We start from the raw sequence: 24,858 nt of genomic DNA, 5'->3' as shown, positions 1-24,858 counted from the left end.
AGGAAGGGAAGAAGGCAAGGCGCCCGCTCCGCACCTCCGCCCGCGCATCTGCCGAGGCGAGGAGGAGCGCCACGCCGAGCGAGCGAGCGAGCAAGGAAGGAAGGAAGGAAGGGCGGCCGGAGGCACACAGCCCAGGCGGCGGCGGCGGCTCGGGGCAAAACTCGCTCACAGCCCCGCGATCCGGGGTGGTGGTGACAGAGACCACCGCGCCTGAGGTAGCGGCGGCGGCGGCTGGAGGAGCCCCGGTGCAGGCGGTGGCGCCGGAGGAGGCGAGTCCCCCAGGAAACGCTTCAGGGCGGCACTGCCCATCGGCCGCAGCCCCGGAGGGCGCCCGGGCAGAAGGACGCAGCCCCGTGGCGCTCGGGCTGCCGGAAGGCTTGCCTTCGCCTGTCCTTCGCCACCGCCGGGGCTCCGGGGCGCAGCCGAGGCTCTCCGCCGCGCTTGGCAATGCCCGGCCGAGAGGCGGCTCTCGGGGGAAGGAGGAGGCTGCCCTCGACGCCCGGCGGGAGGAAAGGCTGACACCCCCCCCCCCGGAGAAGAGGGGCTCGCCCGCGCTCCTTGCCCGCCCCGCTCGCTCTCTCGCCCGCCGACTGGCCCGGGGCGCCTCGCGGTGCCAGGCGCGCGTGTCGCGGGCGTGCCGTTTTATACCCGGAGCCTGGGCTCTGCGCGGGTGCGTGAGGGAGAGGGCGCGCGCGCGCACGCGCCGGCTCGCTCGCTCGCTCGCGTGTCCTTCGGTGTGCGCGTCTTCATAAGCAGCTGCCGGCGCCTCCTTCGCCGCCTTGAATGTAAGGAGTTCCCCTCCAGCTCGCGGATCCTTTTGGGGAAGTCGGGAGCCTTCAGGCGCGTGGAGGGCGCGGAAGGAAGCCCCGCAGACAGAGGACTCGCCTCGTGGCCAAGGAAACTCGCCGGGAAAGGTGGTGTTGTCTCCGCCGATCCAAGGAAGGGGACTGGACTTGACAGTTGGCAAAGGGCGCCCCTCATCTCCCGACGTCGCCCGGGCAGGGATCGCCCTCCGGCCGCCAAAGCGCTGCCTCCCCCCCTCAAAATGGATACGTTTTTTCTGCTCTGGGCATTGCTGCTTCGGTACTTGGCCGGATCCGGAGTCAGGGGGCAAGCGGCAGGTAAGACGCAGCCTGAAAGCCAGCCTCTCTCGCCTTCTGGAATAGGCATGTGAAAGATTTTGCCTTTCAGGTTGCCAGGCGGACGGTGTGTGAGTGAGTGAGAGAGCGAGAGCGGGTGGCTGGGGCCAGATTCTCCACCAGCAACGCTTACCTCCCTGGACAGGACTTCTGCCTTCCCTTTCCTGAAACACCAACTTTCACCCTCTCCCCCCATTCCACCCCACACAACACCCCCTTGAGTTGGCTGCAAGGCTTTGGAACAGACCAGAGAGTCTGTTTGGGGATGTTTAATTCTCCCCACCTCCTTTGGAAGCTGTTGTGTTCGGATGTCACATATGGAATATATCAAAGGTTTAAAAATACTACAAAGTCTCCACGCCTTATATATTTTTCTCTTTTCCTTTTCTTTTTGCGGAGGCGAAGGGAAGTGTGTGTGTGTGGTTTTTTTTTTTTTTAAATGCAGACCCGAACTCCCCAGAGTCTGTCCAGCCTTTAGCAGAAAGACATAATAAATCATTTATAGATTGGAAATGCATTTCGCGGATTCACATTTTTTAATGTATAAAAGAGGGGTTAAAAAAAAAAAAAGACCGAAGAGGCAAATCTAGCCAGCGCGCTGGTCCAGAAATCGAAAACTTGATTTTGTTAAAAGAAGGTGGCTGGGATGAGGAGAAAACGCCGCATCTTCCCTGTGCCTGGCATGTATCAGCACCAGAAACTGGGGGCGCCCCCCCCCTCCCAGACCACTCGTTGCGTTTTCCTCCAGGGAGAGAAAGACCTCACTAAGTACAAATCATTGGTAGCAAGAGGCAAACGGAGCATTCCCTTTGCTGAGCTTCTGAACCACCTTGCAAAGTGGCTGGAAACTTTTCTTGATGGAACTTAACTTGCAAAAAAAAGAAGGGATGCGAGGACGGGAGGTGGAAGAGGAGGAGGAGGAAGGCAGGCGGGCGAGGTTAGGCGAAGTGTGCTGAGATCAGGGAAATTTCGCGTTGTCGTGCCCCCCCCCATTCCAGTTCCAAACCGCAATGAATTATTACCCCAAAGTAAAACAGTCTGTTGCTTAAAAACTCTTGCGTCTTGTTACTGAAGTGGGAGCCGGGGTGGGGGAGGCTGGAGGAACTAATCCCTGCTTACTGGCGAAGAGGGCGCACTAAACCCATCCGCCTTAATTACTCCATCTGAGATCTGACACTCATTTCCTCCGAATTAGCCACCGAGCAAGCAGTGAAAACTCAGATAAGGGAGATCAGAAACAAAACAACAGGATTTAGAGGGTGAAGGGGAGGGAAGGAGGCAGAGAGGAGGGAGGAAACGTCGGCCTTACGGGCGCTGATGGGGCGGGGGTTGGAGGAGGCAGTTTTGAGGTACTGTAGTTTGCAAAAAACAGGAGGTGAGATCCTGGCTCGGTGCAGTCCGCGCTATCCCTAGAGCTCGAGGCGAGTCACTGTCATTTCCCACGTCGCGATTCTGTGCGGTTTCACTCTGAAGTCAGTCCCACTCCACGGAACGAGATTTACTCTCCAAGTTAACCTATTTAGCCTTGCAGCCATGCCGCGCGTTCCTGTCCTGTGGTTAGCTTTGAGTTCAATGAGGCTTTACTCTCAGGTAGAAGGTAGCCAGGATTGCAGGCTGACCGTTATCCAGTCATCCTCGTAACAATCCTGCCGGGACGAAATGAGTTTTTAGAATGAAGAAACCATGTTGTTGATGAGGAAACCAGGGCGTCATTTGGACAGGACTCACCCAGCGCCCGTTTGTGTGTGTGCGTGTGTGTGTGTTTTAATGAATAGGATTTTAACAAAGAAAATAAGTTACAAAGAGAGGCTTCTGAGTATAAACAGAGTGCTTTTCCCACATCACTTCTGAACCAAGGAACTGGGCATAAATGGCAGGGCTTCCGCATCAGAGCCTGGATCATTGGAACCCGGGCATCTTTCCTTTGAGAAACGAAGTGGGGGGACATTTGAATCCATGGAGCAATTTCAGAGGGAAAGAGATCGCAAAACGCTGCGTGATTTTATTTTATTTTTTCCCCCTGTCTAGCCAAAGGCGGCTTGGCTATTATTTAAAGCAGGCTGCAGCACCCGGTTGCAATAAAGCACGCCAAGTGTTTCGTTGCTAAATGGGCGGACACCCAGCAGATGAATCCCAGCTCCCCCCCCCCCTTTTGCTTGCCGTTCCCGTTTTCCCTTTTCAAGAGCTCGCACCCGCATCTCCCTGCCGTCCTTTGCCCACCGCTCGGAGACCAGCGGCCGAGACTTTGATAAGCCCGGATATGAAGGGCGGACTGGCGGGCGGGCGGGCGTGTACGGCGGCGGCGGCCCGCGTGCGGAGAGAGAGAGATTCCCCGGGCTGTCCCCGCCGCCCGCCGTGCTTCCCGCCTGCTCGCTCGCTCGCCTGCCCGCCGGGCCCCCCGAGCGTCCTGCACGCCGCCGCCTCCCTCTTGGCAAGGGCCGGCCTTGCGGCAGCAAGCGCCCACCTCTTCTCTGCCAGGCTGCGCGCACTCCTGCATCACAGTCCCGTCCCCGGAGGAGAGGTGGCTGGCCGGCCTGTCGCCACCGCCACCCGCTGCCCTCCACGGGGGGCTTTGGATCCTCCCGCTTTGAAATCCAATTCGGGGACCTCCTGCGCCTCATTGTCAAGTTACTTCGGGGGTGGGGGGGCCTTCAACAAAAGCGGAGAGCTGGGCTCCCCCTGGGGCTCTCTTGCCTTGCTTCCCGCCTCGCCTCCTCACCAAGGGGTTTTGTGTCTGCTCCTTAGCGCCAAAGGGGGCGAGCTCCCGGGAGAGGGTCCGCCCGCCCGGCCGGCCTGGTCTGCCATGTTTTCTTCCCTCACGAGCCTCTCCCGCGCCCGTGGCTGGCTGGCTGAAAGCTCCTCTCTGCTGGCAGGGAAGAAAAATCCCACTCGAGAGGAGAGCAGGGAAGCCTGCGGGGAAAGGGGGAAAGCCGGGGAGACACAAACGGGTTTCAAGCGAGCAAGTGAAACGCTCGACAGGGAAACGGAGAGGAAAGGAAAGCCCGGCCTGGAAGGCTCCTGCCGGATAATGAGGGGACTCGGCGGCTTCCTAGGTAGGGGACAAAATAAAACGGCTTAGAAATGCCCCCACACCCAGTAACCACCCAGCCAAAGCAACACAAAAACTCCAGAGGGAAGAGGGCATGGAGGAAAGATCCAAGGAAGGCCAGAAGAAAGATGGGCTGAAGGGAAGGCACCACCAGGAGAGGGGGACTCAATGGGTCTTGGCTTTATCGCACCCTTCGTTTTATTCTTCAAGAGGCATCCTTGACTCGGTCAAGCAGTGGGTCTGGTCCAAAGGATGGATCAAGAGTTTAGAAGGAGGGGAAGAGGGCTTTAAAGAGATGGCCTGGGGCCTCTGGAGTACGCTTTGGCTTGAGGTTAAGGTAGGAAGCCAGACGAAGTGTGAGTGGAGAAATCCTAGGCAGGCGCCTCCATGCTTTCTAGGGTTGGCCTAGAAAGGTATTAGGCATTCAGGAGGCCACCTCAGGCGGCCGCTTTTTGCGTGTCACGAACGGTTACCTGACTTATTGTGCTAATAGTTGTGTCTTCACTGCTTAGAAGTGGGAAGAGATGCTTCTGTGTGTGTGTGGGGGGTGTTTTTGCCTCATATATCATAATAAAATCATGCGCCTGGCTTTGGATGTGCTACCTTAACTGGGGTGGGGTGAGGAGTGACTCTTTGTAAATTTGCTTCCGACAGCAAAATGGCCTTGGGAGCATCCTGCTCTTTCTCTGAGGTGAGAGACTCTTCCTTGGCCCTGAAGTCCCTAGGTTGTTTTTGCAACAGAAAGTCTTGTGGCATCTTAAAGACCAGTGAGTTTTATTTGACTTGTTTGTGGACTGTAGCCCAAGTGGCCAAATATAATTTGTTAGTCTTTAAAAGAATCATAGGACTTCTCAGTCTGTTGCTGCAACAGACCAACACCTTCTCTTCCTCCTCCTGTCCAGGACCATTTCTTCTGACAAACTTGCCTAAGAGCTACCCCACTGTAGACTTTCCTTTCTAGGATCAAGGGCAGCTTCTGAAGAGGGGTAAGGGGTGCCCCCCTCCCTGAAATTTTGAGGTGGGGTGCCCACAGGTTGCCCCTGCCTTACAATTGCTTGACTTAAACCCCCTCCTCTAAGTCAATTATAAGCAGACTCATCACCCCAATGGCATTGAGTCCCTCCAGCGGATACACTTCTGCTCCACACCCACCCCTGCCTAGATGATTCAAGGGAAATCTGCAGGGAAATCAGAAACATGTGATTTAAGTAATGGAGGGGAAGAGAGAGGAGGGAGGGTGATGACTCTGTAGTAAATAAGCTTGTTCCTGAATTCCTGGCACTTGTGTGTTGCTGCAGAGGGCTGGCTGCTGTCGTGCAGACTGCAGTAGCCCTGGGCTGCTGACAGGCAGGCTGTGTGTGTGTGTGTGTTTTTTTTTTAATGAAAATGCCCAGCTTCTCACAGAGACCAGACAAAGGTAAATGGGGGACTGTCAGGTACGTGGCACCCGTTATGGAGTTGCAGGTAGTCCCTGCTCAACTGTGAGCCCCAAAAGACCCGCTTAGGGAGAACATAGCAGCTGCTGAACAATCTGTAGCACCTCAGCTTTGCAGCCTGGCCCCAGCACCACCTGCTTGTGTGTTAGCCGGCCTGCTGGCCACTGCTGCTTGCCTTCCCCCTGGCAGTCCAGCATCACTTCGATTCATATGATAAGTAAGGGGAGCTGGGACCTTTGGAGGTGGGGGCAATATGTGTAAGATGGTATCTCATGGGCTGAAAATGTGACTGTGTTGTTCCACCTGGTGAATGTTGGGGCTCTTGTTCAGCAAGGGTATCTCAAGACATTTTGCTGCCCGAAACAAAAGACAAGACGGCACTTGCATGCATGAGCGTACGCACACTCACACACACAAAGGCATGGGCATGCCACAAGCACCATGCAAAAACATATAATTTCCCTGTACAGAAACCAGTTAGATTGGCAGGGAAGCATCTTTCACTGTGAACCGGAGGATAGCAGACTACACCCAACTTTAGGGCAGCAAACTAGTTTAGAGGGTGCAGGAGAGGCTGGGGGGTTGCCACTGCTGCCTCTCTCCCTGCCCCAATGGCCTTTGCCAGCAAAGGCTGTTGCCTCAGCGTTAAATGGTAAGGCAGGCCTATTATTAAGGCAGGTATTATTTGCCATGATAGCAGCAGAAGAATGATATGGCTATTCATTTGGATTTATAGGCTGTTAGTTTTTGAAAATAACCTGTGCCAGCACATAGGAAAATGGTGTTTCTGGATTTTGAGACTTGAGGCTAGCGAGCCTTGCCTGATTGGCCCGACTGGTTCTAGGAGCATTTCTGTCTGCCGCCCTCCACTCCTAGGCACATGCTACTGTGGCGCTCTACATGGTACACTGTGGGCAGGGGGGGGATTTCTGAATGAAAAATGTCTCTTCCCTGACTAGGGATTGGCTGGAGCAGCTTTTTGATCCCTCCTCCCTCTTCCATGAAGATTAAAAGCACCTCTGCCTTGCTTGGCAGCTGTTGTGTTCTGGGAGAGTCTTCTCTGGTGCATGGGGAGGATTTGCTGGCAGAACTACTGCAGATGTCAGAATTATTTCCCCACTGCAGTACAATGATGTAACTTTTTTTTTTTCAGGCTGCGGTGGGGAATCTTCTATATTGTTGCATTCCAGTGAATCCTTGATGCAAACCAAATGGCATCGTTAACAAGAATTAGAAGAGGTGTAAATCAGACTGCTTGGATTTTTGCCAACAATACCAGTGAAGCAGCAACTTGCTTTGCTTTTCATCTTGTGGGGCAGTGCACTGGAGCTAGGAGAAGCTACTTTTTTGGGCTCCAGTGCCCATAATTCCTCGGGTACCGTAGATAGTGGCCATATTGGCTGGGGATTCTGAGAAACAGAGTCCAAAAATCAACAACAACAGCCTTTTCTAATAAGTTTTGGGAAGCAGAGCAAGTGTAGCTCCAGAGACTGGCCTTCTTTCAGCCTATGTTTCTTATTTTCCTTTCTTTCCAGTTCACTGGGGGAAAGAAGGAAGAAGGTTTTACTCTGTTTGTAGTGAAGAACAATCTCTTTTTACCACTTGCCATTGATTTGCTTGTGCTGCTGAAGCAGAAACAAAACCCAGGCAATCCATAAAAATTCTATTAAGACGAAGGTTACCCACCCAAACAAAGTACAAGTACAGAGGTAAGACAAATCAGCCCCAGGTCCCAAACTGGTAACTTTAATGGTTTCCCCATGTAGAATCTAGGCTTCCTGTAGCTATAGGGAGCTAATTAAAAAGGCTGAAAAGTAGAAAAGCGACCAAATCAAATGATTCACACGGCAGATGTTGAGGAGTTGCAGTTGAGCTTGACATCCAAGTGCATTATTTAAGTGCGGGGTGGAAATCCAGTTACCCAAGTGTCGCATGCCTTCCCAAATCCATTTTTGCACCCCTCTGATGTTCCCCATTCCAATATATACATACTGTATATTTGTGTTCTTTTGGATGTATGGCTCTGGAAGCCTCCAAGGGATGAGAGTCTTCTCTAAAATAATGTGTGTCTTTCCCCAATACTTTGTTTTACCCCGCCCGCCCCCAATTTTTTTCAAAGGAAATAGAAGTGACTTTTGATTTTTACAGAAGGGGTTATCACCCCCAGCGATAATGGGAAATGGCCTCAGGGTCCTTTGAAGTTGACTACCACAGATGCAAGGGAAATTCATTCCCTTTTTTTTGGCCAGGCTTTCAGTTCTATGACAAAGAGACTTCCATTAGAACTGGAGAAGGCAACCAGTGGCTTTTATTTCTGTTTTGAAGTAATTACAGCTTGAGAAGTGTCTGACTTCCTTAGATTTCCTCTCCTGAACAACCAGTCGAAGTGACTTTCCTTCTGTTGTTTGTCATTCTGTTTGAGGGATGGGCAACTGCTGGCCCTTTCAGACTTCATTGGGCCACAGTCATTCCTCATTATAGTTCATGCTGTCTAGGCAGGCAGAGGACAGGCAAAGTTCAACTCTTTGCATGAGATTGCAGGTGAACAACGTATGTGTTCCTGTGACAAGCTTTCTGTGGCTTGCTATTGTGACTTACAGGCATTTCTAGGATATTGGGAAAGTCACCTTTGCTTAATGTCTAATGTTGGAGATTTCAGAGATGAAACTGAATTTGGATGATTAAAAAAAGTTTTAGAGCCAAGTATGCAATCAAAGAGACGCTCTCCTTCCTTGCATGTTCCTGTTGCCTGCATTATAAGTCCCTAAGAGGTACCAAGACTTTTCAGGGGCTTACATGGGGCTCTTTGGAATTCAGTTCCAGAGCAAGAAGGCTGTTCAGTGTGTGCAACATGTCCAACAACTGTAGTTTAGCATCTGTTGTGTTCATGAAAATGCTATGCAAATTGCATTAATTACATGTAACTATGGAGTGCAGATGAGCTGCCTCTCTCCAGCTCACATGATATATTTCTGCTGTGGCCTTCTTAGTGCTGTATAGCAAGTTTCCAGCCCATGCTTTAAGTGCAAATGTAAAGGATGCTTAGAAGCCCAAGGAGGGAGAGAAATGTTTCGAGGCGAAGTCTCCTCATTTGGGGAGCTGAACCATTCTCGATCTCTCACCACCCTCAGGAGCAATTTCAGTTGCAAATGAACCTCTGCCTGTTGTTGCTTTTCCCACATGAGATTGAAATTGTGGCTAATGCTTCATTTCAGCTGATTGATTTCTCCTTAATACCAGCATAAAGTTAATAGAGGAGAGCAGAGCTGTGATTAAGCTGTACAGCCCCAACCGCTTGACTTAGTTTGATTGAATCTCTGTTCTTTACAAATATAATCAAAGAGGCCTGAAACTTGTTTTGGACGAGCAAAGCTGTTAATGGTAAAGAGGAGGAGGACAGAAAAGAAGAAGAAGAGCAGCTTGCAGGCCAATCGGGTGCGCAATCTGAAGGCTGTAGCTGAAGCACACCCAAACATAAGTGGGTTAGGGAGCCACCCCCTGAGGGTGCCTACTCAAGATATTTTTTTTGTATGGGAGAGAAAGGTCCTCTGACACTCTTTCATCCCTCTTTTGTGTTTGTCCGTGAATGGCTAAGACATCCTTCGAAAGTTGAGTCCCAACTAATTTTCATGTAACAGGTTCAGAACTTGGGAAAAAGTTTACTTTTTGGGACTACTACTCCCCCCCCCCCCCACCGGTGCCCTATAATCCCAGAGGGAAAGGCCTGTAAACTGTGTGCAATTATAATGTGGTTAGTCCTTCTGAATACAGAATTGGGGGGTGGAGGTGGATTAGTCAACTATTAAAGAAGAAAAAAGAAGAAGAAGAGGGGACGGGAAATAGCAGAACAGAGTACGGATGCTAAGTGTGCATGGCAGCAAACGTCTGAAGGCATTTGCACCCAGGAGAATGGCATGGGCTGATCATGTGTGGCGTTCTTTTGTGGTGAATAGAGCTTCTTATGCAGTAATTTGAGTTTAACATGTATAGTAAAGTGCCTAAGTGACAGTCCTGGAAAGTGAAGCCTTCCCCTCTCTCCCCCACTCCCCCCCCCACTGCCCCATCCTACTCTCTGAACAACTACTCAGCGGCTTTCTTTGGTTGCTCTAGCCCTGACCCAGACAGACCACATCTGAGAGTATGTGTGGGTGGGTAGGTGGGGGGTGAGTTTTGTCTCCTCAGCTGATTATCCCTTGCCCCTTTGGCTCATTCTTCCAATTAGCCCTTGTAATAGAGAGGACATCTGTTAGCTTGGGCGTCAGGTACCAGGCTGTGAGAAACACATGCTTCTCTGCATTCAGCTGGGCAGATTGCTAAGGGAGCTTGTAAGGGAGGAGGGTGTTGATCTTTGAGCTCCAACATGTTTGAGTTTTGGGGACTTAAGCTACTGGTGATAAAAATATCTGCTGGCTTAATAGATCTCTGACTTTGTTTCATATGTTTCTTTGCCGCCTTTCGAGATAAAGATGCCTGCAAAGTGGCTTATAATATAAAACACAACATTTAACAAAACATTAAAATTATAAATCAATCTGAAATAAAGCTCGGCATGAACCAGTTGAAATGAAACACAATTTAAAGCCGAAATCCAATGTGCAGATTAACAAATCAGGTAAAGCAGCATGTATAATCAGAATCTTTCAGTTAAAAGTGATAGAAAACACACTATGTGTTAAAAAAAAAACAACCCTTACATAGCTGTGAAGGCTGTACATCAAGACCACAAGGGAACCAGGGAAGGCTAGATGCAAAAGTCAAGTTCTGTCTCTGATGCCTGTCAGATTAATTTAATGTGAAGAGATCAAAAACTACTGGTAGTCCAACTCATTGTTACAAAACGGGGCTGCTTAATGACCTGCCTTTCTGAATATCCACTTTGCAGTGTGCCATATCTCAAGAGAGGGGCAGGACTTAGTTGAAGGAGAGGGGAAGGCCCAAATATTGTAATGTCTCCAGTTCAGAGTATCTGAGCTGCCAACCGGTGGAGCCTGGAGGAATTCCTTTCCTACTTTAGTACCTCATTGCAGAATGGCTAAAAGCCCTGATTCTCAAAATGATTTCCTTAGTGATGTTTTGGGCTAATTAATTCATCAAAATATTGTGTGTATACCTAGACTTCAAAATAAGCCCACAAATGTTACCAGCTTGCAACTTTTTAAAATAATAATAAAAATGCTGGCCTGTTACATGCTTACTAGCTCCCATTTCTGAGCTGGTTGTGGGGCAGAAGCGTCTCTTCCTTTCTCAGCCAGCATGGAAATGCAGGAAATTAGCCTTGGAGTACAGTCGTTAAATAGAAGTTCCAAGTGGGTTGTTGTTGGGGGGGGGGGAGCGCTGAAAGACAGGCTTCCCTTCTCCGATTGCCTAGAAGAAGGATGGAGAGATAAATCCTCCATCTGCTCACTGTGTGAAATTCCTGCTCTCCCATGACTACCCGGCTCATTGTTGCATTCAAGTCTGCTCCTAAATGGGTCTATTAGATTTAGAAAGTTTAGAGCAGTTTATCTCACAGGGCCTTGATCATCCCCCACAGCCACTTGGGGCTAAATACCACCTGATGCAGGAGTCAAAGGGCCATATGCTAAGCTGTATCTTACCTGTCTCATTTGTCTCTGTGGGTCTCCTCTAGGTAAGATTTAGCTGCCAAGTTCAGCTGTGCTACAGGATTAAGTACTTCCAGGCCATTTAGAGGCATCTTTTAATGGGATTTCTGTCTTCTAGATATTTAAGACAGAGTCCCTCCACCCCATAAAAAAGCGCCGAAAGGAGCATTCTAACAAAATGCATACAGTATTTGTACCAGCCATGGCAGTCTAGAGGTTTGGGAAGAATGAATATCACTCTCTGGTTTTCTAATCCACAAAAAGAATGTCTTAATCCTGGGGAGGGAAGAGGAGAAGAGGAGGCAACAAATTTTCCTTTGTTGCCTCCTCAAGACACCTTGCATAGGCTGTCTAGGCACACACTGTTTTGGGAAACTGTGCTGGTGATGCTGGAAGCAATCATTATTTTTCCGAGCCACTCATTTTGTGGTAAAGATGACGTCTGTTGTGCCTGCATGGGCGTCCATGTGTGCATCTCTACATTTGTACATACCCTTTCTCCTCCAGACAAATCCAAAGCTTAAAAATAGACTATGATGATAAAGGTGTGGCACAGGCAAAACCAAAACTCGCCAAAACTCCCACACAAATTAGGGCTACCAATCTTTTATAGTGAGGTAATTTTTGCCTTATGGAAAGCTGCCCAACACCTTAACCAACAAGCATACATACTCCTGAAGTTGCCTGGGCCATTGCTCTACATGGCTATGTGGCTTACTTTATTTATGTATTTAAAATATTTTACCCTGCCTTTCTCCTTAAAAGGGGTCCAAGGCAGCATATGTCATTAAAAGATGATACATGAAGGTAAAAACAGTGAGTATGCAAAGATGGTTTACATAATTAAAATACCTTTTTTAAGGCTAACAATAGGGAGTATACAAATACTAAAAAGGATCATGCAAATATCATTCTAAGAAATGGTAAACAAAAATAATACTAAAAACATATTCAAAGCAGTAAAGTACAAACAATCCAAAGTTCCAAATCCTCAGAGCAGCAACAGAGAAGGCCCATGTCCTCCCCCCACCCCAAAAAAACCCTCCACCTGTGAAAGTGATGGGACTGAGAGAAAGGCCTGTCCTGGTCACCTTAACACCTGATCAGGCTCATAATGAGGGATGTGGTCTTTGAGACAGATTGGACCCAAGCTGTTTAGGGCTTTATAGTTAGAACCAGCACCTTGAATTGTGTCTGGAAATGGATCGCCAGCCATGAAGGGGGTAAAAGCTGTCCTTGGATATTCATTTCTCTGGCTAAATGGAACCTCCAGGTTCAGGGGCAGTCTGCCCCAAATTTCAATTTCTGTGAGGGTACTATCTGTGCCCTGCATGTGGGTTTATATGAAGTATCTGGCTGGCCATTGGAGGAAACAAGATGCTAGACTGGCTGCAGATCCATCTTGTGCTGGACCTCCAAGGCTCCTCTTATCTTTTTTATGCCTCAGAAATAAAAAAAGAGACCAAGAAACCAATTTTTTTGCTTTCAGATCTCACTGCAAAGCCACTGTATGCTCTGGCTGTGTTTGTGGGCAGAGGCAGGAAAACTTGGCTGGTGGTACAGACTATACGTTTTACTCCTCTTGAAAAATCCAGCCTGGTTATCTCTCTAGAACATTCTGGCAATATTTCTCATTTGCCAACCAAGAGATCACAGCAAGGGCAGCAGCAGGGATTCCTGCACTCAAGTCAAGTCATCATGGATGTAAGCTTTTTGCTGGTCAGGCTTTTCCCTGGTACCATGTCCCCTTGCCCTAATACATCATTATTTTCCCCAAAACAACAACAATACTAGTCTGTAAATTGATTTATTTACTATAATTCTACCCTTACCTTCTGTCAACAATTACTTATTTGCTTGCTTGCTTACTTAATTGATCGATAGCTTTTTTATGTGTATTTTGATCAAAAAAAAAGTTCTGATTACTAGAGAGACTCACTAGTGTGTGCCACAGTAATGCAAAAGTCATGATGCACACATTTCTTTTCCAAATGGTCTGCTGATCTTTGCATCATAGTGCAGTTCTGTTCAGAACAAGTTCTGAAATTCTCAGTAGTGAATAAAGTAGGTAGATTCATTTGCCCCTGTTTTTGTGAACAGCTATTTTCCTGTCTTGTTTTCCTCAAATAGGACTGACTAGAGAGAATGCTTACACCTGGCAATAGACAATCTTGAACCACACAGACTCTCTGGGTGGCTCTAGGTGGTTACTCTTGTAGCTTTTGTTTCCTTTTGTCTCATGGAAAGCATATTTACTAGGCTTGCTTATGTGCATTTGGTCAGTAAAAATACTATACAGTATAGATGATTACTAATAACTAGAGATGGGTTGGTTATTTGGAGTTAATGTATGAAATTCATCCATCTTGTCTTCCTTTGCTGGGGCAAAGAGCACAGACTTCAGCAGAGTGGTTAATGTATTATGCATGTTTATGTTACTGCACGGACACACACTGTCACATACTGTACAAAATACACAAGCACACATACAATGGTGATCCAGATTCTTACATACTTCCATCAGAATCTAGGATGACATAACCTGGGTACATTCGTATCAGAGAAAAATAGCTTGTTTATTCATTTACTTTCTATATTTATTACTTACATTTGTATCTTGCCAAGGTGTCAAATGTGTAAGGTTCTCCCTATTCGCATTTGATCCTTCCAGCAGTTTTGTGAGGCAGGTCAAGCTAGAAGAGAGTGTCGAGATCAAAGTCACCCAGAAAATTTCATAGTTCAGTGTGAATGTGAATGTGGATCTGCTGAGTCTCAGAAAATCCACTTCCCACCGCCCCTGATTCACAGGCTAAAATCCTGTTGCTTAGCATAGTAAGTAACATTAGAAGCAGCAGAGAGCCAACTTCTCCATAAGTTCCGTTGATTCAAATGGGCCTACTCTAGTCACAATTGACTTTAGTGTAGTCAGTTGCAATGAGAGTAGACTCATTTGACTTCACAGAAGTTATCTAGTTGTTAACTCACTGATTCAGTGGGCCTTCCGTAGTACACTTAGCAACAAGATTTCAGCCAGAGATGGGAACTCATGGGTCATGACTCGCTGTTGAGTCCGAATTACGTTGCACCAGCAACTCAACTCAGACTTGGGTCTCTTAAAAAAAAAAAAAAAGACTTGGACTCGACTTGTGACTCAAAACCATTTTTCCAAGTCACATTTTGAGTTCCTACCCCACTCTTGCTGCTGCCACCCTCGGAAACAGCAAGGATCCGGCTTCCCTTCCATGAACTGGCTACTGCCAGTGCCCACACACACACCAGCCAGCTTATAGGCTGGTATAGGTGCAGAGACATGTGGCCCCTATCAGCTGGGTGGCACATGCACAGTCCAAGTCTTTGAGTCTCACCCCTAAGCCCTGAGTCCTAGTTCCCAAGTCTCAAGTTGTTTGCCCCGGGGGGGCGGGGGGCGGGGGGAGAGGCAGGGCAAACGAGACTCTGACTTAAAGCTTGGGACTCAGGACTTAGACCCAGAGATGTGGACTCAGGACTCAAACCTGAAGACTTGCCAATGTCCCTGATTTCAGGCAGTGTATTGTTGTCCTTCAGCAAATTCTTGCCAAACTATTTCGTTAGCACCAGCTAGTTGGAATGTAAGATGTCAGATTTTTCAGGAATTGAAAACTGGATGTGCAAACTGGATTCTTTTTTTTTTTTTAAACCCAGAGTTTTCAACAGTTTTCACAAGGATGGTCCATAAATATTGCTGAATATAAGCCTCTAAGGTGGTTTTGAACTTTCATAATAGCAAAGATATTTTAGCTCCAGAGACGCCAAAGGTTTTCCCAATAAATGATAGAAAACTTTTAAGAAAAAGTAAAGAGAGTGCAACAGCTGAGAAGTTTTAATTAGCCAACCCACGAAGATCATATGGATTTCTTCATAATTCAAAAAAATTGGAAAGGAGATAGAGGGAAACTTTCAAGTAACTTATTCAGTTGAGTCCCCGAGTCCCTTCTCTCTTCTCATCTGACACTCTCCAGTTAAGCAACATTTATAAGCACAACACATTGCTGCATGAAAGGCTCAGTATATTTTACAAGAACAAATGTAAACATTCCCAGCCAGTCTACTTCAAGTAGCTTTCTTTGCCAAGTGCCGCTGCCTCACGGAGGTGATAGGAGAACGGGTATGTTTAAATAAATAGGAAACCAAAGGGAAAGAGTCCTTGCTGCCAGCACATTGTATGTGAAATTAGGAGAGAACATTGTGGGAGCCTTTCAGGTTGTGGGGGTGGAGGAGGCTGTGATTCTAAGCATATTTATTTGAAAGTAAGCTCTGCTGAAATCAATGCAACTTCCTTCCAAGTAATTTGGAACAACTTCCAATGTAACTTCCTTCCAAGTAAGCAGCACATTTTTTTTGAAGATTGCTCTATATACTAGAGCAGATACACAGTGTGAGCCTAAACATGTTTATTTTGGAGGTAAGTTCAGTGGGTTGGGCAAAGTGCAGCCCCTCCATACGTTGCTGGGTTGCAGCGCTTACCAGCCTTAGCCAGTATAGCCCATTGGGGAGGATTGCTGAGAGTTGTAGGTCAACAACATCCGGAAGGACACACTCCACTCACTCCTGCTCTACTAGGAGTGTTTACAGTTTTAGATGCTCTCCCACGGTGCCATGTTGGGGTTGAGGTCAGTTCAGATGGAACGCTGAGACGGAGAAACCATGGTATCCCTGTGTAGATGGCTGCCTTATCACCTAAAGTAAGACACCCTCCCTGAAAATAGAAAGCAAGGCCACTAATTGTCAGACAGATGTGTGGAATCCCATGTTGCAGAACATACAAGCTTCTAGGCCTTTCTGATTAGCCACCAATACATAATATTAGACGTTGATTTCTTAGGTGGTACTATTTCTTTCCTTCTCTCATGTAGTTTCACTGTTACTACTTTGACATCCTTGGATGTTTCAACTTCAGTTTCATTAGTAGGAAGCTGAAGAGCATCATCACTGTCAGCTTTATCTAGGTCTGTCACCATAGGTAGAGAGGGACCTACACACGGCAGTAAGTCCTCAAGGGAAAGGCTAGCAATTCTGTCAACACTATTGGGGGATAGATTATATCACTCCTCTTTATCTGCCCCAAATAAAGGATTTTCTTTCTTTCTTTGATGCAGTAAATTCTCTTAAGTGAGACTTAACTCTGTCCTTCAATAATCCAATAGTTCTTTTATTTCCTTCGCTAAATTGGTAATTTTCAGTATAACATCAAAAGCTGCAAAATTACCCACATCCTTTGTGGATAACAGATTTGTCCATCTGAATGGATTTATGTATTGCAAGGTTTCTTCCGTCAGCGTCCTGGATTACACATCCTTAGAAGGGAAAGTTTCCTTGGCTGGAGGATCATCCTGCATCTTCCTGAGTGTTTCAGTCTTCCAGTCTTGCTGTTCCATAAAGATTCCTCAGAAGGTGGGGAGATGGGGGGGAGGGAGGGAAGACAAAAAAATTCCTCCACTCTTAGTTTACCAGAATCCACACTCTGCTATTTAGACAATTACTTTCCAATAACTGCTCCTTACTTGGGGACATGTTTGGTAAAACCAATAGGCACGTTTTTTTTTTTCACTTCCATAGCTGCTACCAAATCATACCCCACCTTAGGGGCAGTTGATTCCTGCTTCTGGATGAAATATGTCATCATTGTTTGCTTCCTTCTTCTCCCCTGCCATACTATATTCTTTATTACAGTTTTTGTCACTGCCCAAGGTAGACAAAGGAGACACTGAGCTTCTAATACTACTTGCAAGGGCAGGGGATTGGTCCAAAGTCCTAGAGTAACTGTCCTTTCTGAGTCCAGAGACAGGGGTAATAGTTAGTAGTGTTATCCTCTGCACCTAATAGAAAACCGGGGTGGGTGGGTGGGGTGGAGATAATGTTATGTCTATTATCTCACTTAAAAAGGACTCTTGCATTGACCACTTTAATGGTAATTCTGACCTCCCGTGTCTACTTAGAGGAAAAGTTGAGACAGCAAACTGCCATTTGATTGATCTGTCCTTCTTAGTAGAGGGTGTAGTGAAGGCAAAGGCAACGCCTGCAGTCCTCAGAGGTTCAGTTACCCCATCTATTTCTGCCCATTTCGATGAAATAAGCAAATGTTGTGTGTCTTAGCAGGTAAGCCAATCTTTAAAAGAAATTGTTCTTAAAAGTTATTTTCAAAAGACTTCCCAGGGCTTTCAATTCTGAGTTTCTAGGCAGCACCCATCTCTTGCACGCCTTACCTTTTCCAGCACAGCTCTTTGTCTCCCACACCATTTTACTACTACTGTCTTAACTACAAATACTATCTTCATGAAAGAAAGTTTATTGCTGTGTATAATATTGCCGGGGAAACTCTCCCCTCAGTTCTCAGACTTCTGTGGCCCAGCTGTGTGGTGTTGCAGGTCCCAGGCTCCCAGCAGATTCTTACCTCCTCCAAGCAGAGGAGCCTACCAGTGGGTGTTGAGATTTGGGGGCGGGTGGGGGGGGGAAGACTGTGGAGGAGTTCGCTGCAAGCCGAGAGAGCTCAGTTTTCCATTGCAACCCTCTTGTTTTGTAATAAAAGGCCCTAGTTGGAGTGCCTAAGTGGAAAGTCAAATTTGAAAACTGTGTAACAAGAAATAAAACACATGAAGACAAAGATAAAAGTAGAGCTGCTTAAGAGCATGTGAGCTGCTGCTCCATTGCTATTCAAACCTCCCTGATGGAGTCCAGCCACTCTTTACTAGTGGTGGCAATTTTCAGAAATTAGGCTCCCCCCCCCCCAAGTCTGGCAACCCTCAACGGCTTCCACATGATAAAGGGATTCCACAGCAGCCTTGGGACCTGAAGGGAACTGGAGTAGGATTTTTTTTAAAATTCTGGAAAAAAAATCAAAGAGAATGACGATGTCATCATCCTTACCTGTCAGAGCTGCACAAACAAGGTGCCAGCTTTTGATTTCTGATACAGCAATCTCCTATGCACATTGACTTAGGTGCAAGACCCATTCAACTTAGAAGGATATGTATCTATATAAGCATTTCATAGGGCCACATCATACTCCCAAGACAAATAAAAATTGAATTAGTCCTTCCAAAAGAATATTATTATTTCTTTGTCATTATTTGAAACTTCTTTCCAGAAACCCAAGATCGCACCCAGCATAAGCTTCTTAGTTTTCTATCTGTTCTTTTTTTTTTTTTTTTTACTTGGTCTCCCCAGCTCTGCTTTCCCTCAGGCTAACATCAAGACACTGATGGAAGATAAATGTAACTTGATCCCCCTCCCTCCCAAATCCAGTAAGATTCGTAGACATCAGAACTTGGAGAAATTCCCTTTTTGAACCACAGGAATCCCCAGTCAGCATTCTGCCACATCAGGTCTATTGCAGCGAAAACGTCAGACCCCATAGCACCTCAAAATGCACTAAGATGCCACAAGTTTTGATTCTGCTTTACTAGCTATTGGTTTTTCCCCCCCTGCTGTGTACTCTCTCCCCATTTATTCCAGTGACTTCATTACTTTCTTTGTTTGCAGCCGGTTCTGAGAAACAAACTTCATTTGTCTGCAAACAAACTAGAACAGGGCTTTCTCCAAATTGCAACATTTACCAGGAATTGGGAGAAGATGGTTTTAAACCACTATCAACAGAATTGCTGACAGTTTACTCATTGGCTAAACTCATAGACAGCCTCCTTTCTTAGAGAACTGCTGGGCCAAACAGTGATTAGGTATTTTCCCTTCTGTCTCTGGTTCTACAAGATCTGCAGACATATTTTTTTAAAAAACTGAAAGATAAGAATCCAGGCCAGAAAATGGTCAAAACAGTCACTGGATGGCATGGCTAGAGTGTGTGCCAACCTTAGCCAACCATGCAATATCACAACCCTAACCCTTGGGTCACTTCACAACCGTGGCTTAATCCTGACCTCTTGTCTCTTCTTAGGGTTCCTTTGATGCAGGGCCACCTAGGTGATATTTGGGAGGGTGAGGCATGGAGGGCAGATACAGTATCTCAGATCAGATGGACAGTACTACTGCTTCTAGCTGCCCTACATACCCAGACACGCTTCAAAATGTGTTTAGAAGGTCAGGCTAATGATGCTACAGTCTTTCACCATAGATGTTCAGAGCAAGTCCATAGCAAAACCGAGTATCATCTATTTATAATGTATTTATTAGGATGTATACTGAATTGTCTGGTTGAGCCTTCCTTGCCTCAGTGACACCTTAAGTCCAAGATCTGTCTTTTTTGCTTCTGGATATATAGGGATTTATGTTTCTCTTTCTTTAGGGATGTGCTGTTTACTGTTTTTGGATTACAAAGAAGAATAGAGTTGTAGTCCAGAAACACAAATCTGCACACTTTTTTGTTGTTGTTAAATTCACTTTTACAGAACAGCTGGAAGACAATCTACTTCAAAATTAGAAGCATGAATTTACATTTTATTTTGTGTTACAAAGAAGTGGTATTTATGTAGTTTGCAAATTCTTGTCAACTCACCTTTATAAAATCTGAGACAAAGGGAAACTGTGATAGATGGCCAATGTTTAGAGTCCTTTGGGCAGAAGAAGAGTCCTGTTGGTAGAATCCTTGGTCAGATCAAGAGTTGAAGTGGGATTGCTTCTGTTTGCTAGTTTCTGTCTTCTCATGAAGCATTTCTTGATGTGAGCCATTCACATATTCAGCATCAGATCATCATGTGTTGAGTTGGGATATCACATGAAATGGAGAGTAAGGCTTTTATATGTTTAATAGTAGTGGAAAATCATAGTGCTCCACCATACCACTGTTAAAGGTGGTATTCTTCCATATCACGTGTCCACCTTACTGCTGAGTAATCTGGCCATTTCAGATCAAAGACTGAATGCATCCATGGACTTCTGTTCTCTGCCTCCTCCAGCAGGTGTCCACTCAAAGGCAGCACTGCAGGAATCTCTGCCCTGCCTCTTTGTCTGAGTGGGCAGCTGCTAGAAGAGGCAGAGAAGGGAAGTTTGTGCTCCTGCCGTGACTGGTGAAGCGACTGAAGAGGAGGACTGGATTGCATGCCAGCTTCTGAGTGGGGGAATCTGGCTGGGGGGATGGGGGACGGGACTGTGCAGTACCTGTGGTGCTGGTGCAATCCAGCATGATCCAACAATCCAGATCTGCGCCCATCTCTACTTTAGGCTGCAACATGGTACTGAAACAAGATTGTCCATTCATCCTGCAAAATGATCTCCTAAGGGAGGAAGACAGGAGGAGTGTAACTCTGTTTGTCTTCCTGGATCTTTCTGTGGCCTTTAATACTGTCAAGCAGTTTAGGGATTGGGGGCTCCATTTTCTGCTGATTCCAATCTTTCCTTGATAGCTGATCTCACATGGTATTGCTTGGGGATGCCATCTCCATCCTTGGGACCTTTGCTGTGGGGTCCCACAGGGCTTGACCATCTCCCCAATGCTTTAAAACATCTACATGAAACCACTGGAAGAAGTCATTCAGAGATTTGGAGTTTACTGCCACCTGTACACTGAGGACATGCAGCTCCATCTCTCCTTCACTTCATATGCATGTTATTGAGCACTGCATAATGTTGATAATGGACTGGATGAGGTCTAATAAACTAAATCTGAATCCAGATAAGACAGAAATCCTACTGTTAGATTGTTAGACTGGTTAGAGGGAAAGTAACCTGGCATTGATGGGTTATACTCCCCCTGAAGGATCAGATCAACAGCTTGGGGGGATGCTCCTGGGCCTGGGCATCTTTATGGAGGCTCAAGTATTGCAGGAGTGCCTTTTATGAACTCTGGTTGACTATCCAGTTTCATCCCTACCTGGATAAGAAATGCCTAGTAACAAATGGTTCATGCATTGGAAATCTTAAATATAGACTACTGTAATGCTCCCTACTGAGGGCTGCCCTTGGGAATAGTACAGGAAGGTCCAAGATGTGGCCAGACTGATTTCTAGGATTAGTAAATTTGATAATCTATCCCCAGTTCAGTGCAACTTCATTGGCTTTCTGTCAGTTTCCATGTACAATTCGATATGCTAGTTATAACCTATAAAGCCCTTAATGGTTTAGGAACCCCAATACTTATTGAAAAGTCTATCTCAAGAATCAGGTACCCATTTCACTCCTCTCGATCCATGTTGCTAAAAGTAGCCACACCAAGGAAGGCCAAAGAGTCAACAATAAAGAATTGGGCCTTTTCTGTGATGGCCCCCATTCTTTGGAATAATCTACCAGCTGAGATACACCAGACCTCTTCCATCTGGATACTCAGGAAATTACTGAAAACAGAATTAAAGAAAGCTGCTTTCAATAACTTATATCCCAGATACTTTTTAATTTTATGTTTTTCTTTCTTTTTCTTTTGTGTGAATGTTACACCCATATCTATAAATCACCCTATTGAATTTATGAAATCTTGTGGGTTTTATTTTTAATATATAAACTGAGCATATTAGCGCTTGGACTAAAGGGCTGATATACACATCAAATCAAATGACCAGTCAATCTTTGGACAGGAATTGTCCCTCTGTTTTCTTCACACACACCATAGTTTTTCTTCCTTTGTGCATGCCAGTTTTACATTCTTGTTTGTCAAGCCTGTTATTCATAGGAATACATTGACCTGGTGATGTATCTGGTAATTAAATACTAATCCTATTTATATCAGTCCAGCTCTATCATCAAAGAAATGAGTGTGATATCTGAGATACAGTAATCTGACTTCCCTACATAATCTAGCAAGAGATAAAGATAAATTGTGACAAGGAGGAAACCCTGACTTCACCACAGATGGCTTTGGTAATTAACAAAGCAGGGCAAGAAAATATGCTAGAGGTAGATAAATTTATGTCAAAATCCGGTGTGTTTGAAAGCTTTTCTCCATTATGAAAGTCTGTCTCAGCTTCCCAAAGGGATGTAAGATGAGAGGAGGGAAGAGTTTTAAATAGACAATAATATGGTAATCTACACTGAGAGAAAAAAGCTGTCTGCAATTTATATACATTAAAAAAGAAAAGCTAGAGGTAAACAGTGCAGCTGCCAATTTGTAGGCTGTCAAGCAAATTTTAAAGACAACAGTTTAGGGCAGTAAGTATGAGACCAGAGGTCAAGGATAAATCAGATGCTTGGGCAACTACATATTTCAGTCTCCTTTGGCTAGTTAGTAAAAGAAGCGAGGTGGGGGCAAACCCCCAATTTGGGGTGATAGTGGCATAGAGCAATTCAGATATTGTTTATGCAACTCTGAGCAGTGTGCGCTTATAAAGACTTTGAAATGTTTTGCTAAAAGCGAGTATTTTTAGAAATGACTTCAAGTAAATCTAGCAGAACATATTGCAGTGGAGAAAGGCAGGCCCGCAGCAAATATTTTGTACACACTTGCTGGTTCATTTGGCTCTGTAGCTGCTGAAATCCGGGTTTGACGGTTTTGTTGGAAAAGAGAGCGAATGACAGGAAATGGACAGCTGTCAAAAGCTTCTTACAAAACATCTGGTCATGTCTTTAATTAAGAATACTACAGTAATTCCCCTTTATTAGGACAGTAGTTTTTTTTTCTTTCACAGTTCTTCCCAGGCAGAGGACTATGCAGGCTTCCCCAGACCAAGGGCCTTGGACATGATCTGGAACGTTGGCTGGTGCCCGGGGCTTGGGCTGGCCATTGTTCACCTTCACCTTTGAGATTGATTGAATCTGAGTAGCTTATGCAACTGTTGTTTGGAATGTTATCTTAAACAAGGAAGGAAGGAAGGAAGGAAGGAAGGAAGGAAGGAAGGAAGGAAGGAAGGAAGGAAGGAAGGAAGGAAGGAAGGACGTGCTCATAATAGCCTCACTAATTTCAATGAGAAAATTAAATATACAGTATGTTTAAATTGCTCTCACTTAAACCAGGACCTATATCCAATGTGTTGCATTGGGTTTCTGTGCCCCCCTTTAACAACCCTCTGGCATCGAAAGTCTGTTTCCATCTTCTGGATCAGTTATTTGGGGGTGGGGTGGAACTTGAGAAACTGCAAGTCGGGGGGACAGGATTGGCCCCTCCCACATCTAGTGGGCAAAGCTGAAGCATACAGACTGTGTTGGCTACTGGCCTGGGAGACCAGAAACTGCTTTAACTGTGGTTCTTTCAGTTCTGATTTTCTTCAGATATGCATGAACAAAGCTTGGGTTGGAAAACAATACTTATGTGTTCCTCCAGTAATGATTTCATATTCTCTGAACCAGTTTCCAGAGTTCTGCCAAAGGCGTGCCTCTTAGTAAATACTAATGTGGGACACTACCTTACACCAAATGTCCATTCTTCTACTTTCACTATGCCTATGCCTGCATTATATTCAAAATGAAAATTAGGTGCTCTCAAGTCAATTCTGACTAATGGTGACCCTTTCTAGAGTTTTCTAGGTACACAGTACTCAGGAGTGGATTACTGCTCCATTTTTCTAGTGATATCATGGGACTGCACACATTTTAAAAAACTGAGAGTGAGCTTTAATATATTAGAGCAGCTCTCAGTGGTAGATCCATCTGGGCAGATGCAACACGGAATAACTGGAGAGTGAGGGTTCCTACCACTCTCTCCCACTTTCACATTCTAGTCATTTATGTCAGATCATTTCTTAAGATTGCATTTGGGCACAGCAGCCCGTGAGAAATAGCCAGCTGTTAACAAAGGTATTTTATTGGGTCTCTGCTAGTTTTTCTCCGCAGTTAGTTGATTGTTGCAAATGTCACTGCAGCCATGACAAACCTGAAGTCTGCATGTTTCAGACCGGCATGATCCTGTGAGTGTGGCAGAACGTCCAGGAGTGAAAGAAACACTCATCAGCAAAAATCCATTTTCTCCTTGACGCTGCTTCTCACAGTTCAGGCAGAGTGATAATAAAGCCCCAAACCCTGAATCCAGAGGAATCTCCATGGGGCCGGAGAAGGAGAGGCAATAGGCCCATATCCTCATTTGACAGGTATGTTACTGAGAATCACAGATACTTGAAATCCATGGCCTAGCCCCAAATATCCAACATCCCCTCCCTCTTAAAGCAGAAATATATAAATTTCTGTTTGAGTTAAAAAAAACATGTCAAAGAAATCCAGATTCTAAATTGGATTCTGTGATTAGAACAAATTACATAGATCACGAAATGCACAATTAAGGAACATGCATATGGTGTGTTTGTTTTATACAATATTCTCTGTATTTCCTAGTTGTGAAAGGGTGTTTACAAAGAGCTGTGCAGAATCACAACACACTAAACTCCTTTCCAAGCAGTTGCAGTCCTATAGAGGTCCCCCATGATTTCTAAGGTTTTCCTAGCTGTTGTCCACTTCCTGTCTTTTGTACGCTTAAGTCTTAAGGGCTAGAAAGGCACTGTTCTTCAAAACAAGAATATATATTTTTAACAGAAGGAAGGCAGGGAAAGAGTGTGAGCACTGAGATCTCTGGATGTTTCATACCCAACTGAGTTGGAAATAACAAAAACTCTTCTCTTTGCTGCATCTTTTTTTGTACGAGGCAAGTAGACAGACTTCACAGTCAGAACCAGTAAACTCTTCTACTTCTCTCTGCGAACTGATAAAATGATCTGTCCTGACACTGAGATGGTGCTCCTTGACCTGATTTATCTCTTTGCATGTCTTCCTCCCTTCTCCAGCTGTCA

The 24,858-nt window shown here is 45.8% G+C and overlaps 1 protein-coding gene across 2 annotated transcripts in view; it reads left to right on the top strand.

Moving 5' to 3' along the window:
* Nucleotides 1–216: 216 nt before the first annotated feature.
* NRP2 (neuropilin 2) overlaps nucleotides 217–24,858 on the top strand; it is a 249,724-nt gene continuing 225,082 nt past the window's right edge. For both annotated transcript variants that reach the window (XM_020780758.3, XM_020780759.3), the window contains exon 1: nucleotides 217–1,121. In XM_020780758.3, the coding sequence (XP_020636417.3) occupies nucleotides 1,046–1,121 (76 nt within the window). In that variant the 5' untranslated portion in view covers nucleotides 217–1,045. The remainder of the gene's footprint in view (nucleotides 1,122–24,858) is intronic.

Source organism: Pogona vitticeps, chromosome 1 (assembly GCF_051106095.1).
Source record: "Pogona vitticeps strain Pit_001003342236 chromosome 1, PviZW2.1, whole genome shotgun sequence".
NCBI classification, from domain to species: Eukaryota; Metazoa; Chordata; class Lepidosauria; order Squamata; family Agamidae; genus Pogona; species Pogona vitticeps.
The sequence above is the reverse complement of the archived record's forward strand: the minus strand, read 5'-3'. Positions and strand labels throughout refer to the sequence as shown.